General features: G+C 40.2%; 2 protein-coding genes across 2 annotated transcripts; both read right to left on the bottom strand.

Annotated features, from left to right (window-relative positions):
* Positions 1-809: 809 nt before the first annotated feature.
* clptm1 (CLPTM1 regulator of GABA type A receptor forward trafficking) lies at positions 810-12,387 on the bottom strand. The gene is made up of 14 exons (XM_075473401.1): positions 12,308-12,387; positions 8,773-8,897; positions 7,131-7,254; positions 6,776-6,934; positions 6,473-6,590; positions 6,301-6,386; positions 5,880-6,000; positions 5,525-5,769; positions 5,150-5,243; positions 4,860-5,050; positions 4,221-4,316; positions 3,978-4,113; positions 3,096-3,263; positions 810-2,322 (listed from the first exon to the last, which is right to left on the bottom strand). The coding sequence occupies exons 1-14, from the start codon at positions 12,356-12,358 to the stop codon at positions 2,135-2,137; spliced, it is 1,902 nt and encodes a 633-aa protein (XP_075329516.1). The 5' UTR covers positions 12,359-12,387; the 3' UTR covers positions 810-2,134.
* Positions 12,388-13,262: 875 nt separating this feature from the next.
* On the bottom strand, positions 13,263-18,384 carry tbcb (tubulin folding cofactor B). Its single transcript, XM_075473400.1, has 7 exons — positions 18,210-18,384; positions 17,462-17,617; positions 17,187-17,330; positions 16,827-16,923; positions 15,981-16,172; positions 15,148-15,220; positions 13,263-15,012 (listed from the first exon to the last, which is right to left on the bottom strand). The coding sequence occupies exons 2-7, from the start codon at positions 17,579-17,581 to the stop codon at positions 14,898-14,900; spliced, it is 741 nt and encodes a 246-aa protein (XP_075329515.1). The 5' UTR covers positions 17,582-17,617; positions 18,210-18,384; the 3' UTR covers positions 13,263-14,897.
* Positions 18,385-18,800: the final 416 nt, after the last annotated feature.

Here is an 18,800-nt window from a genome sequence, read left to right as displayed (position 1 = left end):
GGAAACGGAAAGCGAAAGATGAGGCATTTAGAGGAAGCGGTGACTCAGCAGTGACCGGGCTACAAAACAAATTACAATGCGGCCAGATGCTGCGATGGTACACATGGACAGGTTAATGATTTTAAAACTTCAGCAGCAATCGATACCTAATCATTGCCTACCTTTAGCTCCTTAAGATAACACATGGTTTACAAAGATGGAATAATAGTATTTTTTCTTATTTGACAAAAATGTGTTAGAAGTTCAACAGCTCGTTAACACTTGTATGCTGCAAGTAGGGTTTGTTAAGTCATTTGTTAAGGAACCTGAGCAAAAGGAATCAGATACGAGTGTTACTGTAGATGCTTCCTGAAGCCCAGAAGCAGGTGCTGATCATTAGTGACAGACAGCTGGTAAATGCATCATCTGACCTGACCCAAGCTCACGCATCACTGAACAAAGGAGGGCTAATTCAGGGTCTGGCACTCAGTTTGACGACTGTTACAACCCAAAACCAAAGCTTTAAACTGCAGCATCTCGCCTCCTGAGAAGCTACGGTCAACGTACTTCAAACCTTTCTAGTGTTGCTTTTATGAAAAGATTAAAGGGGTGCGCAGTTTTACCTGCGTCGCACTTTTCTATAGAAGTATTTTCTGATTACTTTGAATTAATCTCCTAAACTGTCCACTCAAGCCCTATGCCACGTTGAAAAGTCTCAAACCCTTAAATGACCTTTATAAACTGAACCTCTTTGGGCTTTTCCATCACATAAATAACCCATTAAAGGAAACCACTGGTGTAATATGAAGAATAACAATGGGATCAGAGAGTTGACCAACATGTATCCTGTTAAAGCACACAAACTGTATTGCCTGCAACATCAGCAGAGACTGAAGTGAAAAGTCACTTTCATGCAAAAAAAAAAAAAAAGAAGAAATACCGTTCTCGTCTGCGAGAACAACTAGAAGCAAAGTTAGAAAATAAAGCTTTGCATAGACACTTTCAATCACACTTAGTTTTACTATAAACATGAACGCTCAAAAATTTAATATGTACCAACATGGAACTCTTTTTCCTTTCAGGCTTTACAGCACTCAAAATTAAAAAAAACACAAGAGACACTGTAACTCTTCCAGCACACACCCGACTCTCATGTCTGTCAAGGTGATCTGAAATGGGAGCGTGAGGATGAAACCATTTGAAAATCAGACTTCCAGCCAGCAGCGGCGGCGGGGGGGGGGGATAAAACCTACAAATTATCTGATGCTAGACAAGTTTTGATATCGGTATTATTAACACGAGTCTGTACAGTTTGAGGACATACAAAAGAATGCTTCAGTGACTGAAAAACAAAATTAAATCATTGACAATATTAATCTATTTATATCAATACCAACAAGGCTGTTATTTTTTTTTCTTTTTTCCTTCTGTTCAAGTTTAGATCGTTAACCATTTGCTTAAAATTGAGGGTAGTAGTCATATTCTCGTGGGTGGTGCCCTGCAGGGTCGTCCATCATGTCTCCAGTAACCACCTCTCCTCCTCACTCTCCAGTGTGGCTCAGGGTCTTTCCAGTTTTCCTCCGGCACCACACGCACACACACACACACACACACACACACACACACGCACACCAGTTTCCAAGCAACCCGAAACACGGTGCTCAAATGGAATGAAAAGAAAAAAAATTCACGAGGAATCTACACAAAGATCAAAAGTTGCACTTGGCCTCTTTCTCCTTTGTATATAAAAAAAGAAACAAAAAAAAAAAAAATTAAAAAAGTAGTATAACTGCGACCTGTTCCCCTCCCAACATCTACTCCGAGACACTGTTAACCCTCTGAAAATAATCATACAGAAAACAGTACATCACGTTTTGTTTAACTTCACTTGAACTGCAAAACGACAGGGCAGGGACGGGTGGGGAACAGAAAGAAGAATTTACCAAGTCTACACTGAATATGGCTCTCTGTGGATCCACACAGAGATCAGAGGGACAGCTGAACTGCATATTTTTTTATCTTTTTTTTGTAGCTGCGTTCATGACAGCTAAACAACCCCCACATCCCCCCCACATCTCCCTCCATGCCTAATTTCCATAAGTCCTCTTCACCCCAGCAGTCAGGGCACGGGAGGAAAATAAGTGCGAGGTGTTGCTTAATCGTTCTTCTTCTCCCCCTCTGGTTTGTTTGTGATGGCGGCGATGGCGGCACCATCTGCCACGGGAGCGGCGTCTGCCGTGCCGTTCTGAGTTTGGTCTGCTCCGCTGGTGCCGAACTCGTTGACCCTGTTTGGATCAACCCGGTAGATCCAGCGCTGGTAAAGGTAGATGAAGAACACCACATCTGCAGGAGAGGAAACGGACATTAGTCCAGTTAGAAATGAGTGAGCTGAACCAACCAGATCCTCCAGTTAGGCACTTTGAGTAAGGAGAAGCTTTACTGTGTCATTATGCAAAGCTGAATACATCAAATAGCTGATGTCACACGAGCTCAGCATGAAGGCGATCAGACTCATCAGTGGCAACAATGCTAAATAGAAAATGTGCATCAGGCTCGTTTCCATCAACCGGTCTGCAACAGTTAAGTGTGTCAAACTGTGGGTTGAAACAAGTTTTATCCCCAAATGAGATATGAATAAACTACAACTGATTTCAGAGGACACACCTCTACACATATGTATTTAGTGCCATCTAAATGAATGACAGACAACACAAAAGTTAAAAAACATGTGCATTTGTGACATCGAGTGAGTCGATGCTCGGTGGGTTTGGCAGGTAAATAACAACATGCGACTAATACGCACCTCAGGGGAAGATGGTGATTTGAACAGTTGGTCAAACACAATGACAGGAAATGGCTGTGCACTTCCTATTGGAACAGTGTGAATACAGAAAAACAGGCCAGCTTCCTCTAAACAAATATATTAATCCGGTTCAAAATGTCTCGATGCCGAGCAACAGGTCGAAACCATTGCCAGCAAAATGCTCCCCTCTTCCTCTTCATGCTACACACTCAAAACCGTTTCCTGTTAAACGCTGCCGAGGGACATTAAACGCTACTTTTTTGGGTGAATATTTAACTTCGCCTGATGAGCATGTAGATAAGAGAAGACTCACCATCTCTGAGGCATCCTATCCTATACATCATGGGCATCTTTATGACGAAGGCAAACAGGTCATCAATAAACGTATTGAGGGCCTTGTAGGTGAGCATCCTCCATGGGAGGTGGGCTACAGATTTCATTTTGTAGTTGATGAACAGCTGTGGCGTCATCGTAATGAAACCTAAGAGCCAAAGCAGAGGAAGAAAGCAGCTGGTTATATAAACAATTCCATCACCACAGGCAGTATAAGTGACCAGCAGGGAGCGTATGTCTAATAATACACAGCACATCAGCAGAGGCTAATGGGAATTGGCTACGTAACCATGATGCAAGGACAAAAACATTAGCAGTGTGTGCAAACACTCACAGACAGGGTAATAACCACTCAGACTAATCTATGGGCTTTAAATGAAGAGGCACAGAACAGTGTTAAAACCTATAGACCAAAACAAGGACTTACAGGTATATTATTTAGGTAAAAAGGTTTAATTTGAACTCATTGTTTAACAAGGACAAGTTGAAGATGCAATGTGCCTTACTGCTTTATCTAAAACAATCAACCCGTGTGTGTGTGGAGCTTTTTACAGTAACGAGCTCATTTTCTGCTCGTCTCAAATATAACTGACCTCCAGTCTCAGCAGGTACACCAAATGTTTTCATGCTTTAGATTGATTACACGTCGCTAACAACAACAAAACAGCAAAGCGAAGACTGAGCGTGCAGAGATCTCACACGCAGCTCCGTTACAATAACAAAGATCTCTGAACAATTCTTTCCTATTTTTCGTGGTTTTGATTTTGATTCACTTTTCGAGCGACAGACGGTGAAGGTTCTGTTCGCAACAGGGAAGACAGTGACGACAAATAATACGTTTAAATGCTTCAGACAAACTTACCAAAGGTCAACAAGAAGCCGTAAAGCATGCTGAGTACCCATGAGTACCAGCCTTTGTGCTCTACATACAATAAACTGTAGACCGCATAGCAGCCAAACAGAGGGTAGAGCAGCCATGACAGGTACCTGAAGGCCATCTGTTAACAGGACGAGAGAAAGAGAAGATCCATTAAATGCACATCTGAAAGCAAACGTCCTCTGAATGTGACCGTTTGAAGGGCTGCTGAGCACCGACTGAACTCACGTCATCGTAGATTTTGGTTGAAGACTGCACATATGTCGACTTGTCTTTGAATACCAGTCTTGGCAACACCCCCGCGATTTTGTTCTCCCTGTCCAACTAAAGGAAAGAAAAGAAAATGCGGTTACTGGGATACGGTCAAAGCAGCATGACAGGATGCAGAAGTCAAAGAAATACAATGTTTGTTCACCGTTCAGCATATTCGACGTATATATAAATAACCTAAAGTCCTAAAGGAAGTTGAAAATGATCCAAAAAAAATAATAATCATTGAGGATCTAATATAACGTAATCAAAATTTTAATGTAATGGTGACAAAAGCATGGAAACACATGTTCCTCGGGGACGGATCTTTGTGTAACGATGACAATTGTCCTGAATTTTCCCCTTTTTTAAACATCGGCTCAACTGCTGATCTAAGAAGCCACTTACTGACGCAATACTGGCCAATTTTCCTCAAATAAATGCCAAAGCATTATACTGTTCATTAATCAGGTGCTCTACTTTTAGTGCATTATCCTCAAATATCAACAATCTGTCTAATAATCAACAATATCTAATAATCTAATTTGATCTAATCTGTTCAAACAATGCTGTGCTTTAAAAAAAAAACAAAAAAAAAAAAAAGGTTTTCCGACTTACTTTGACATCCATGACCTTGGTGATTTTCCACAGGTCAATGAGAAGACCGATGAAGACGCTGACCTGCACCACAAAGTTGGTTTCGTTGTCCAGAATGTACAGCAGCACAACGAGAGACTGAAACACTCCAAATATGATGGAGCGCACAGACAGACCTTCTAGTGACTGTCGGCTGTTCCAAAACTGGATATCTGAGGAGAAGACGGGGCGGAGGTGAGCTGAGGTGAGGCAGAGGCGCTGTGCCAACTCTTACTCTGTTTGTTTTGTTTTATTTTTAAATAAAAATTTACCATTCTTGAAGGCAAGAAACTCAAAGATACTGTGCACAATGGAAACGACAATGGTGAGTCCCAGCAGGTACGGGTTAGTTTCCAATAGGGCGACCTTGGAGTAGAATGGCATCATTATTTATGAGATCATTGTCTGAGTATTCTAGAAATAAATTAGATGCAACTACACCATATTTCATGTTTAATAAAGTTGTGGACCTTCAGACAAAGACATACAGACGATATCTGTTTTAAAGATAAAAAGATTTCTGAATGAAGCTATGTAAAACCTGTAAAACAACTAAATCATCTTAATCAATTACATTCCTAATGTAGCTTTATGAATGTAAATAGATGTGAAAAACTATTGTTGGGGCTCAATCTAAAGATCCCCACCTTGACAGAGTCTTGGTCCTCATCCGACTGTTCGTAGGGGTCTTCTGGAAGGAAATTCCACGGTGAGCGAGCGTTCTGGGCAGCATACAGCTGCCAGCGCCACAAGGACAGTGGGCAATAGCTGAGGCGGAGCGGGAGCGTTGTCAGGGTATCGTTGATGGGAAAGTAGTCCTTCTGAAGGTTCCAGTAGTCATTGAAGTACACGATGGGGTAGTAGTCGCCACTGACTGCGTCAAACTTTACATCTAAGAGCAGAAATGTTGGACGTGGTTTTAAACGCCAGCATGCTGGTTAAGAGGCGCATCAAAATTCAGTGACATTTGAGATCTTTAAAAGAACATTTACAGAAACCTACATTGGTCTAGTGGGGGCGGAACAGAGCCTTTCACCCAGGCTGTGTGATCGTCTACCATGTTGATGGTGAGGTTGGGGTGCCAGTGTGAGATAATCTCCACTGGACCGTGACTCTCTGCCCGCTGTGAGGAAACACAGCGCAAACAGCACCCAAACATCATAACTTAGCAGAAAGTTTAAAGGACACAACTGCAGACTATGCACAGAAACAGATCGGTGGCATTAATTGTCACTGGGTTTGTTTGATTTTTAACATGGTCCCAACAACATTTTCCTTCTGATGCCACTTGGACGACAGCGGAAATTATCTAAAACAAGCAGGTCAAATTGCCCCAGTACAAATGAAAGCTTCCCAGTTCACCACAATCTGTGTTCTGCTTAAAAAGATAAATAAATAAATAAATAATGATAAGACTGTTAACCTTTATCATCTCAGGATCAGCTTCTGTCTCTCCTGTGAGCAGATTCTTGGTTTTCATAAACTTTCTTCTCTTGAATTTATTCAGCACTGACGAGTGAAAGAAGTGAAGATTAATAGCTTGAAGGGATCGGATGTTTTATTGTTAGAACTTGTGGGCGTTTACGGGTTCTTACTTCTTGTTGAATGAACTGTCGCCAGTCTGCGATACTGCCCCTTGCGTTTCGGGTCTGGGTGGAACCCACTTTTAGTGAAGTAGACATGCATGTAAAGGGAGCCGTTCTTCTGCACCATCTGCAACCAAACAGTAGGAGGTTTCAGACACAATCCATCAACTTCACCGTTAACTGGTGCTGCCCTTCACCATCATCCACCTCCTGCTCTCTAAACTCGTGCCACTTTCCTTCTCACCAACCTACAACTGTCAGTCACACCCTCCCTTCCTATTGCACCTCCCCTCAATCCTCAGTCAGCCCCACCTCTGGGATGTCCAACTCCTTATAGTGCTCGTAGCAGCCATCTCCACTCTCCCCCGTGCCCCAGTCTCCATAGACCAGGTCCCTCTGGAACCAGAAAAGGGCATCTGTGCTGTTGAAGTCAGAGAACACCTCCTCCTGTGACACGTACACATGCAGGTCCTGCAGGCATGGTGAGAAAATAAAGGTGTTTATCACATTATAGTGTCAGGAGAGATCCAACAGTTAGTCAGAGCGAGATACCGCTGCGTCACCAACAGATTACTTAAGAGGGCTCAGAGTATGAGAGGCGTTTAGGAATGTAGACCCTGAATAATCAGGTGCAAAGGGAGTTTTATGTCGAAGACAGGTGCAATACCATGAGGGTGTCTTTGGGGAACAGATTCCTGCTGGGTACTCTCGGGGCACCGGCTGGCGTGCTGGGGTCAGGAGTGGACGGCCCTCGGCGGAACCAACTACTGATAGCCCAGATTATGAAGATTCTGGAGGAACAAGTGCAATCAGACAAAGATTTAGCATAAAATTAAAGGGGGACAAAAAAAAAAAAGTTAGTGAAAATGTGAAAGAGAAGATCAAAAAGGGAGGTTCTCAGAGAAAGGATTTCATTTTGACCCCTGCTGCTAACACCTGGTTCAGGAGGAGGCTTATCAGATTTAAATGTTTGTGTTTTTAAAGTCTGCATGTAATGCAGTTTAACAGGAGATGCCACCTTTAGTTGACAAAAGGGGAGACAAGATAAAAAGAGAAAAAACACAATGTTCTCTGGAACTGCTAAACAGGAAATGATCAAAAAATAAACCAACTTTTTTTCTTCTTCTTCTTTCTTTAACTTTTCTTCCAAAGTCCATTTTAGGGCTTGTGGTTCTCTTTGATACATATTTACAGCTTTGGTTATCGATTAGTTTAAGTTACCAGAAATCAAGCAATTCTGCCCGAACATTTCAAATTAATAACTCTTTGTTTTGTGTGCTAACTTAAAGCCTGCGGATTGGAGTCGTTCAAAATGATCTGAAGTACGCCACGAGTTGGCATCTCTGTGAACGATGCAGCCTACTCTGTGGTATGAAGAGCACAATAACTTACTCATGAACAGCCACCAGATACATCAGGTAAGAGGTCAGGTGTCGTTAATGTCGACGCTTACTGAAGAATCTGCACCCAAATTTTTTTCTATTTCATTGTGATGGAGACCTGACAAATAAGCAGCTGCACTTCAGAAATATATAATTAGCAGAGTAAATTTGTTGTTAGTAAACTGACTGAAAACAGATGATTTACATGAGAACGCCTCAGAAGAACTGCACATCTGTCCTAACACAGGAATGTCACAAAGAGTATGTAACAGCTCACTCTCAACAAAGCTAGTAAATCCTGCAGTGTTCATTATTAGTCGCATTAAGAAAAGACTGAATGTTTGTATTTTCTTGGTTATTTCTTCCGATGTATGTGTGTGAATGTTGTTTGTATGTTGTACTTTTTTGTTATTTGTTTTCTTGGGACCCCCTTGAAAACGAGGTGATTCACCTCAAGGGGTTTATCCTAATAAAGAAATTTGAACTGAAGAAAAACATAAACATTAAGGCAGAGAGGGGATTTTTTTAACTCAGCACAGTAAGAAAACAGCGCTGACAGAAAATGAAGTACAGTGGGAACAGCGCTAAACATGAAGTCGACTATAATGAGAGATCAGACCCGTGTCAACTCATCAAGCGCCGCCACCAAGTTCCCGAGCTGCTTTTTGTCTCGCTCATTTAAGCTAAAGCGTGCGACCCAAAAAAACACGTAGAAACAGAAGACAGAGGCAGCGGCACAGACTCCAAACTCTGTACAAAGATCTGGAAGAGCGAACTACGAGCCAAGCGAGCACGATATCATCCGTCTGTTCGACACCACTATGATATAATGCAATCTGTTCATTATGACACCATGGCATCGGAGTAAGCTTTTATCTAAAGTGAAGAGTCGAGAGAGCCTGCCAGATTAAAAACAATTCAACTCACCTAAAAAGGACTCCTTTAATGACCTGCCAGGCGTTCGGTGCTTGTTGCTGCTGAGGATCCTGTGCATTTTCAGCTGTCTGCGCAGCCAGGCCGTCTGTTGTCGCAGCAGTCCCATTGCTGCTCACCTACAACCAGGAACAAGCAACAAAAAAAAAACAAAAAAAAAAACACGGTCGGTGTAGCCAAACATTACGCACAATGATGATGCAGCAGTGCTGCCATGTCATGAAGAACAGCTTCATTGGCAGCAAAAACGAGCCACTCATCTATTCCAAGTTCACTGTACTTTGCTAAAAGCCCAAAGTACAGTGACAGGTCCTGTCACCATGTATGCTGCATTTTTTTTTTTAAAGATTAAAAAAGGTGCAATTATGAGCTGACAAAATGACAATTTGACCCAAACTTTATTGTGTGACCTCAAACAATGAACTTGGCAAAAATCAGTGTTTTCTAATTGCAGACGTCTTGATATGTACTCAATCATGGGGAAGTTTGGTTTCCAGAAAAGAAACGGCAAGTAACTCGCATTGAATTGATAAAATTACAGGAAGCAGCTCTAACAACCAATAATCAGAAAAGGTATCAATTATTGTTCTGTTGGGTGCTCCAAACAGGATGGTTTGATATGTTTGTAGGCTCAGTTGTAAAGTGAATAAATCTGATATATTGTAATCTATTAGAAACATTTTACATCTTATAAACAAAGGCAAATAATTTGAAAAAATAATGTTTTTGCTGCTCTACACTTATTAAAGATTACAGGATAACTAAAGACGACAAGATAAAAAAAACAAAAAAAAAAAACACCTAAGGCACAAAGATCAATCAAAACTGACGGGACACGATTCAACTATTATGACCCACTGACCCAATTAAGCTGTGATGGTTTCAGTTTAGTTTTAATAACTCTTGCGATGTCATATTCACTCGACAGTCACTGCACATATCAAAGATCCTCTGAGATCAGTGAAATCTATCATTCATTTTTCCTTCAGTGCGTTTTCTCTCCAAGCTTCGCCACGTCCGTGTAACCCTTCCAACCCTCTGGCAAGGCCACATTCTATTCAAATGACACAATAGACAAGCACAAGCCAAGTCATGAGACTCGCTCACTATCTAAACATCTCATCTCCCCTGCTGTCATCAACACGAGGGAGACCCGTGGCTAAAAGATGTTTTCTGTTAAAACAGATTATCGTTTATAAAAGGTGCAAAGTGGGCCTTTAAATGAAGGAGCACGGAAAATGTGAATGTCTGTGGTCAGACGCTAGCCTCGTAACATTATAAACAGAACAGTTCAAGGCTTTGAAGTGGTTCAAAAATAGGGCTTTTCATCCTCCCGGGCACATCCTGCTGTGTTCAAATAGAAGCAAATCTATTATCAGAAACACGGAGCTGCGTCTCCTGGATGGATCGCAGCAATAACCGTACAGAATGATCACAAACATGCTCAAAAGCAGAAACAGGTTATCTCCTCTGGCTTAAGATAATATTTTACAATGCACACTCAGAGTAAGTGTCAATAATTAACCATATAATCAGGGTTCAGAGTATATGCTTCACACCAAATTATCGCCGCGTTTGGCATAAACAGAGGAAAAAGTTCACGTGTATGAAAGCCTCACAGAGAGGAAGAGATTTTCTGGTTAATGTTTACAACACGTGGCGACAGCATTTCCCCGAAACAATGCAAAGGACATAAAACAGGCCTCCTTTACACTTTTAGTACGGGAAAAATGGACACCAAGTTGTGACGCTGAGGTCATTACAATTACACCTTAAAGCAGACCAGACACCTGTGGTTGATACGTGGATACTTGCAACTTACAGACGTGATCATCTGTAGAGAAATTTCACCCGACAGATTAGACATCATCACACCCCGAGAGCTACTCATGGTTGTGCTCTGAAACGCATTTATACTAACAGAGCAGTTATATTGTGAATCAGACACTTGGTACAAACTGTACCTTTGCCCTAGTTTCTCCCACACGTGTATTCATTTCATATTAAAACCAGAACTAAGCATGTTCTTCGGGAGGGTAAATCCCCAAAGAGCTGTAAAAAATGTAACTGCTTATAAAGAGTATCCTCTGAATCTTTAAAGACGTTACCTAAATAAAAAAATACTCAAGCTGAGACTGGATTTTATCTGGAGAGTATTTGACGCCTTTGGAAATGCCTTTAAAACTGTGACGAAGATTGTTAAATGACATTCTGACTTCAGAGTGATAATACACATGAAACATAAACTAAGGCTGAGGAGATTTTAGATTTCAATATAAAACCATGAACACTATCTAAGCTACCCAAACTCAAGATGTTCCGAGTCTTAAAACAGTTCATAGATTAAGGTTTGCTACAACTTTACTGTCTGGCTTGTTTTATTAGTTTGTGTGACTTTGAATATTTGTGTCCTTGAGACTAGTGGTTGACATCCAGAAAATGATGATTCACAGTGACCTCTGGTAACTTTTGTTCAGCTTTAGTCACTCCTTGTAATAAAACTATTTATCAAATTATACCCCTTAATTACCTAAAACTACAGACAGATAATGAGACTATGCCCCCCCCATCCTATAAAAGTCACCCAGATGTGTCTTACATTGTGTGTCCAGCTTAATGGTCATTATGCATATATTCATGGTTGTTTAATGCATCTTCTTATTTATTTTTTATCTCCCATCGTTGTCGTTTCCATTTATTCTCACATGCAGGACAGCTGGTGTCTCATTTGGATAACAGTCCCTGTCACTGTTGCCATTTTATCCTCTTTTTTTGTCATTCTTCATCTCTCCAGGTTAGGCATCCTCACCTACGCATATTTTTTAGTACTTGTTCCTTGGACATTCAGTTCAGGGAAAAGACTAGGGGTTGCTGGCCTGTTTTGGGTCTGTTCGGACATCTATCCATGCGTTGAGCAGCTGCTGACATAATATTTCTATTTTCCAGGGAAAGGAAATTTTAATGATGGCTACACTTAGTTTTTCCAGCTACTCCCTTTTAATAAGCTGTGCTGCTCCCATATAATTCTTCGACTTTTGGGTTTAAAGGCTGTACATGTAGCCAAGAGTTCTAAGTTATTATCAGGTGAAAAGGTTTAGCAAGACGTAAGAAATTAGTGGTAGCTGCTAGAGACTCTCCCCGTTTATTCAAGCCAAGCTGCGCTGTTCAGGTTTGGGCCTTGTGATAGCTAACTGTCACGCTGCGGTAGTCAACTGGCTCACACTTCTAGTCAACTAATTATTTTAGTCGTATTCTTTTTAATGTTTGTCTTCAGGTAAAATTTCACCGTCAACAGTTCCCTCAGTCCCTGCCTTCACTCGTTAACTGCCAAGATTTCTGAACACATCGTAAACTGCAGGAGGGGGTCGTTTAAAAACCAACCGGCACTGACAACGTCACTGAGGCTCGTGGAACGATAGCTAAAACATGAAAATGTTAACTATCTGCCGCACTTCGCTCAAACTATCAAATCTGGAAATTATCTGGAGGTGACAAATGAAAACCGCTGGAGGAGTGTCATTCATTTTACCTCGCCGTTGCTCACGGTGGCTACAGTTGATTCGCTCTCCTGCGTCGCCATCTTTCCTCGTCTCTGTCGCGCACGCACTAAAGTGATGGCTGGGAAACTGCGCTCAGTCTCGCGAGAGGTCAGTTGTAGCGTCATTGGAGTACATGGTGACGTACGATCTCGAAAGTGAACATGTGAGGCTCATAATTATTGCAAGCTGGTGGTGTTTAGTTTTTTTTTGGACAACTGGCTGATGAAACTGCATGAAACAATGTTTTATCAATGTATCTGGTCGCGTGCCCATCACAGATGAAAAAAAAAAAAACATTAAGTAATGAACTACAGTTGATTAAATGCTTTGGGACTTTTTTTTCGTACCCAAACATGTTACCGACCTGTAGCCTATTAATTGATACTATATGTTGTCTACTTTTAGAGGATACTGAGTGATGAATAATTGCGTTGTTTTATATACATTTTACCCAACTTAAATCTATTGTACTCTGGATGTTTAATTCTGCAATGTGACAACACTGAAACCAGTAAACACAGTACATCAAAACTTGTGAATAATAATAAAAAAAAACTATAGTTAAGCTAAAATAGGGGTTATTGTATTGATTATGTTCATGCTTAAAATTTGGATGTATTTCTACTTTTCCTAAAGGTCAAACTTGTTATGATTTGTTAAACTTTTTGTTGGCGCACTGTATTTCTGATAATGCCAGCAGTAATTATATGTAAACAAACATCTTCCATGATCACTAACAAAGCAACTTGTTCATGTTTGTCTTCAAGACAATTCTTTTTTTTTCCCCCCTCTAAATATTTGCAACATGTTCCTTCATGCTCAAGTCTGATCAGTCAGTGGTTATACTAGAGACTAGAGAATATATACAAATAAGAGTAGGTTTGTTGGTAAAAAAAACATTATCAAGTTAACAATGGGTGCAATAAATCAAACAAATTTAATCAGTCTGTGTTCAAATAGTTTTTAATTTTACGCATTTACTCTTTGGCACATAGTGACACGAGCACCTCAGAGATCATTACAGGTCTTTAAAAACATTTCCTTCAGAACACTAATACATTGACATTTCCTCTGTGCACTTTAGAGGACCAAAACAAACCAAAACAAACTTTCTTGATCTCTTACAAAAACATAAATAAGGCATATAATTAGTTTGAAATGCACATTTTTCCAAAGCCGAATTATGTGGTTATGATGACGGAGCCAGTAAAATCACTAGAGTGAGCAGTAAAGACGCTAAATGAGAGTCCCACGAGCCTAGTGGATCTGTCCTCAGATGAACAATATCCATCAGATGGTACGTTTTAAACCTCAGAAATATTTTTAGAATTGTGCAACAGACGGACAAACGTAACCTGGTCGATGTTTGTTAGTGTTTCACATCTCACAAGACGACCTGCTACTAAAGCATGGACATGCTTAAGAAAGACTTCTCAATAACTCAATGAAATTCAGTCAACAGATTAGCATCCAATTCAGGTACGCTGAAGAATGTACAGAAACAACAGATATTCAGCGGAATATACAAGAAAATAAATGATTGATTTAACTCTGTGACATTCACAACTATTGGTTTATAAGTGAGTGCAGTTTAAGATATGTAGGTAACTTAGATTTGACCAGATTTAAAGAAAAATTGGCCTCATTGTTCAATTGAAACATTTCAGTACAAACAACACGCTTTAAGACGAGAGCATTTTCAGATGAGAGGAATCCAGTTCTAGAAAAAGGGATTAAGTGTTATCTTTACAGAGAAAGCTGAAAATTAGACCCCATCTTCTTTCTACACACAATCAAATGAAATTTAAGGAGTTCACTTGTTTAGAAAGGAAATATTTATCCATAGACACTTATTCTAGGTGTTGTATGCCTATAAAGAAGGCTATATAAAGAAGATTACAGTTTTCATTTAAAGAGAGATGAAGTTGAAGATGAAACAGAGACTCAGAAAACGGCTGCTAACTGAGCTTTAACAAAAGTCTGTGGACTGCCGTTGGTGTGATCTATTGCCTTTCATCTTAACCTGGGAACTTCTTCTCAGCCAGTCATTGCTGGAAATTAAGCGACTAGGCTCTTTATGTAACTTCATTGGAGAAATGTAGTTGGTAAGAAGAGGCCACAATGCCAAGTTTTATTTCAGTATCAACGTCCGTGAAGATGAATTTTTTCTTCAACAGACAGCGGTACAAAGCAATAGATCACTGTCTTAGTCCACAAAAAAAATACTAAGACTACATTCAACTATAAACACATGGATACAAACGCATGTCAACTGTCGACAAGCAGCGAGGAAATTAACTTTACCAAATGTATATGGAGTGAAAAAACAACTATGCCCATCATTTGTGAAGGTTTGTTAGACTGAACTCCCCTTTTGTGATTATCCTGTGTCAGTGTCAGAGAATGTGAAGCTAAAGTGCCTTTGGATCATGCCCTCCAGAAAAGCACAAAGTAAAATCTTTTGTTACAACAAAATTACCCTCCATCTTCTCTGCCTGCTGAGCGGATAGCAATTCGAGGTTGCTGCTTGAATTTTGAGCCAAACGCACAAACAAAGAAAACAACGACCATAATAAAGTCCTAAATCTCATCTAAACCGTAATCCTCCTCAGGGAAGTCTCCCACAGTAACATTCAGTGGCTTCAGAAATCCACCGTATTTGTTCTCACATTCAAAGTATTGCTTCCCCTCGACACTGTGGAGAAAGAAAGGAGGAAGAAAAAAATTAAATTTATTTTATTTTTTTAAAATCAGTCAAAATCAAGAACAGAATCACTGATACATTTAAAAAAAAAAGAAAAAAAAAGAACAAAAAGCAGGATGCTCTTACGCTCCGTTGTGTTTTCCCAGGGGCTCGTCGTACTTCACACCAACCCAATAGCCTGGCTTGAAATCTACCGTACCTGCAACATACGTGACACTCTTCATCATACATGAAACTACTTCAAGCTCAAAGTCTGCAGGGACTGGCTGCAACACAAAAACGTATTTTTTAAATGAGAAAATGATGTTTATTCATATTTATCTACTCATCCTTCACCTCAGTGCTGTTTTATCTGCAAGTTCAGACATTATTATGGCATTCATTTAGCTAATGATGTGCCATCTTATAACTTCAAGCTCTGAACAAACTACCCGACATAACAAGTGTTTACAAGAATGTAAGCAAGGCGGCTTTGTGTTTTTATCACATTCCAAATAAATGTTGTTTACACAGACCATAAAAACCTGATTATTCATATTTCATTGCGAGTGGAAATTTAAAAATGTACAAATTTATGTTCATGTGAACGAAGTGCGGCTAAAGCCCTTTTTAGACATAAAATACATAACATTAATGGCTTCAATCTGTTAAAGCAACAGTTATGCTGTTATGCTTGAGTCAGAAACGTGGATGGAAGCATTAACTCGTGGAGTCGTACTTCCTTATAATATCCTTATGTTACTGGGTCCAATCTAGTCAAACTGCCATCAAAAAAATGCTATGGAAAAGCACACGGGGAGCAATTGACACCAGATTAATTGAAAGGTCTGAAAGGAGCTATACACAGTTAGAGTATCAAGCCTTAGTCGTAATAAATTACAACAGTCTGTTACTATGGGGAGAAATGCCTCAGCTACATGGGATTTAAAGTAAACCAGCTGAGCTTTATCATCACTTACCAACATACATGACAGTGCCAATTTTAGTGGGCTGCCCAGAAACCTCCACTTTGCAGCGGTTCCCGACAGAAATGGCTTCAGCAGCAGCCTTCTCCTCTTCTTCCCGGGCAGCGAGGTCAGCTTTCTTCTTGGCCATTTCTTCCTTATTGAAGCGACCGATACGATGTCCCTTCATGAATGACCTTGCTGATTCTGGAGGGGGAAAAAAAAAGAAAAATGATCAATTCAACATTTGCAGATGATTCGCAAAACAAGAGTATCACTGCATGACTGACATCATATGCAGCATGCACCGACTGCAACGAACAAGTTTTAATTGTTTTCATGACCTCACCCAGCTTCTGTCAATCGTTCATTTTCAGTTCATTACAGTTATTATCATAAATAATATCATAAAATCTGAGAACAATGTTTCTTATTTGTAATCATGAACACAGAAATTTATTTATTCTGATTTATTCTGAAGCCGTTTTCACAGGTGATCACCAGAGATGGAAATGAGCAGACCAAATTGGTCAGTCTTTTTTAGAAGCTGCTTCAGCTGGAGAGAGTCTTTCAGGATCTTTGTTGTGTTTAACACGAATGTATCTCAGCGCATCTTAAATAGCGAGGAGAAGGTCAAAAGCAGTGTACAGGTCAGCAGAAAGGAGAACAAGCGGCAACTCTCAACGGCGTCCACACTCACTCAGCAGCTCCAGAACATTCGCTGATACACTCGTATGGATTTTAATTGGGGGCTGAGTGGAGTGAATGAGTGTTGGAGACATTGACTCAGGAACATTTCAGGACTCTCGTGCATGTGTTAAAACGGCTTTAGGATGTTAAAAAAATGAGGGAAACTTGTACCTGTCCTTTTATTGTAAGCGTCATCGGAGAGCTCAAACTTCTCCACTTTGGAAACATCAAAGAGCTCGCCCATCTGACCTCCACTTCTATCAATAACCTGCACAGGAAATTCAATTCAAAATGACAAAGAAACATCAGTCCTGCTACAGGTCCACAGCTAATCAAACACACAGCAACCACAATAAGTTTTGAAAAATAACTTTCAATATATATTTTGTGCCTTCCTAAAATAATAAGAAACTAATATTAATGCCAGTTATTGCCAATATGGCAAAACAATCCATGATTTAATGGGACAACTGATCGTTTTAATCACAAACCAATGTATTACAAGCACTTACAAACTAATCGTGTACATACGTGTATTCTGCAGTCATCATCCACATGATAGGAACCAAGTAAAGCTTCGTTGTCATCCATTTTTTGTAAGAACTCGTCAGAGACACTGAAAATCTCCAGGTCCATGGAGGAGCTGGGTACACCCACAATAAGCTCCAGCTTTCCCTGATTGGAATACAATAAAATAAACACATATAACAAAACACTTAGCAGGCGGTGATGGTGTATATTCTCAACATGTGGTGCATGTTAGAAAACCGGACAACAGATGTGCCATTTCTTTTTTTAAGTCTCACCTTTAGTTCTGCTACAGCAATCCCTCTATTGAAACTACGCAGCACATCAAAGGAGGAGAGGGTGCTCGTTATCCGCACTTGCACAGTGGGGTTGGTAACTACTGTGAATCCGCTGTCCATCGTTTGCTCAGTTTGGACTCAGTTATTGGTCAAGAACTAGAAAAGCAAAGACATAAAGTGACATATTTATGTATTAAACACACCAGATTCCAATACATGGATCTTTGAGCTCTGCAGAAGGCTGATGAAGACCCATCCACCTGAATCAGGTGGGCTGTAGCAGAAAAACATGGAAAACATACAGAGCAGAGCAGAGCGTCTTCAGGATCACGACTGGGAAACACTGCGCTATGTCACCGTTACAAACAAACGTTATACCCTAAATTAATACCCAAGTATCCGCAACATTTGACTTTTTCTGCACAATAATTCAGATAAAGGACTGCTCTGATCCACAGTCTACTTCTGAATAGCAGTTAAGTTTTCCCCTTTAACCGTTACTACTTAACAGAAACCTCAGGGTGTTCGTTTCAACTGAACTTTTAGTCTTAAAATGTCACTTTTAAACACACATAATGACTTTTTGTCGTCGCGTTTATTCGACACCTCGACTGTGATCGCTAAAGCTTAACTTTACATGATTGCATTTCAGCTAGATTAGCTAGGTACTTGCGTGGCTAGTAGCAGAAATCACGTTGGAACCACTGACAGACAGTGGATAAATGCTAATGCGGCCGTCGTTACTTACAAAAATACGTATTTCCTTCGATAGTATTAAGAAATCTTGGAGAACTCTGTCGACTCGTCGGTGTGTCTACGATTAACCTGAACAACCCACGAATAGTCTGTTGCTGCAACACTGTCAACGGTGCATAAAGCCTCGCTATATGATTGTCAGAAATCTGAAGCATCAGTTCCTGCTACGCCCTGTTCTGGAAGGTTCTACCCGCTTTAAGTGTAACCCACCAATCATATCCGAGATTGCATTAGTTTAACCAATAAAATTACGATATCAAAAGGAGGCAGAGCGGCTCAGCGTTTGATTGACAAGGCCGATAACCAATCATCGGACAGGAGTGAAAGAGACTCTTAAAACAGCCACACAGTGGCGCTAAAGTCCAAACTAAACCACAACACAATAAGTTGTTTTTCACCACTATGGTATTGGCATAAATATGTGAAATGAATGTGCTTTGATATGAAAATATTTTTGTGAATACTACATTTATTTGGGTGTCATTTATTAGCTGTCATTTCCTTAATTCTTCTCGATATCTTTTAATTTGCAGAAAGATCAAAATCACATAGCTTGTCAGAAAATGCAAGATTAAAAGCCATG

The sequence above is a fragment of the Odontesthes bonariensis genome, chromosome 9, assembly GCF_027942865.1.
Source record: "Odontesthes bonariensis isolate fOdoBon6 chromosome 9, fOdoBon6.hap1, whole genome shotgun sequence".
In the NCBI taxonomy this organism is placed as follows: domain Eukaryota; kingdom Metazoa; phylum Chordata; class Actinopteri; order Atheriniformes; family Atherinopsidae; genus Odontesthes; species Odontesthes bonariensis.
Note: the sequence above shows the minus strand (reverse complement) of the source record. Positions and strands in the feature narration are given on the sequence as shown.

What these genes read in the sequence shown, in the direction of transcription:
- clptm1 (XM_075473401.1), bottom strand. Translation starts at nt 12,358, where the DNA reads ATGGCGACGCAGGAGAGCGAATCAACTGTAGCCACCGTGAGCAACGGC. An exon ending in CCACCGTGAGCAACGGCGAG is followed by an intron (nt 8,898 to 12,307) that starts GTAAAATGAATG and finishes TCCTGGTTGTAG; the next exon opens with GTGAGCAGCAATGGGACTGC. An exon ending in CAACCAAAATCTACGATGAC is followed by an intron (nt 4,114 to 4,220) that starts GTGAGTTCAGTC and finishes TCCTGTTAACAG; the next exon opens with ATGGCCTTCAGGTACCTGTC.
- tbcb (XM_075473400.1), bottom strand. Translation starts at nt 17,581, where the DNA reads ATGGACAGCGGATTCACAGTAGTTACCAACCCCACTGTGCAAGTGCGG. An exon ending in TTGCTGTAGCAGAACTAAAG is followed by an intron (nt 17,331 to 17,461) that starts GTGAGACTTAAA and finishes TATTCCAATCAG; the next exon opens with GGAAAGCTGGAGCTTATTGT. An exon ending in ATGATGACTGCAGAATACAC is followed by an intron (nt 16,924 to 17,186) that starts GTATGTACACGA and finishes TTTCCTGTGCAG; the next exon opens with GTTATTGATAGAAGTGGAGG.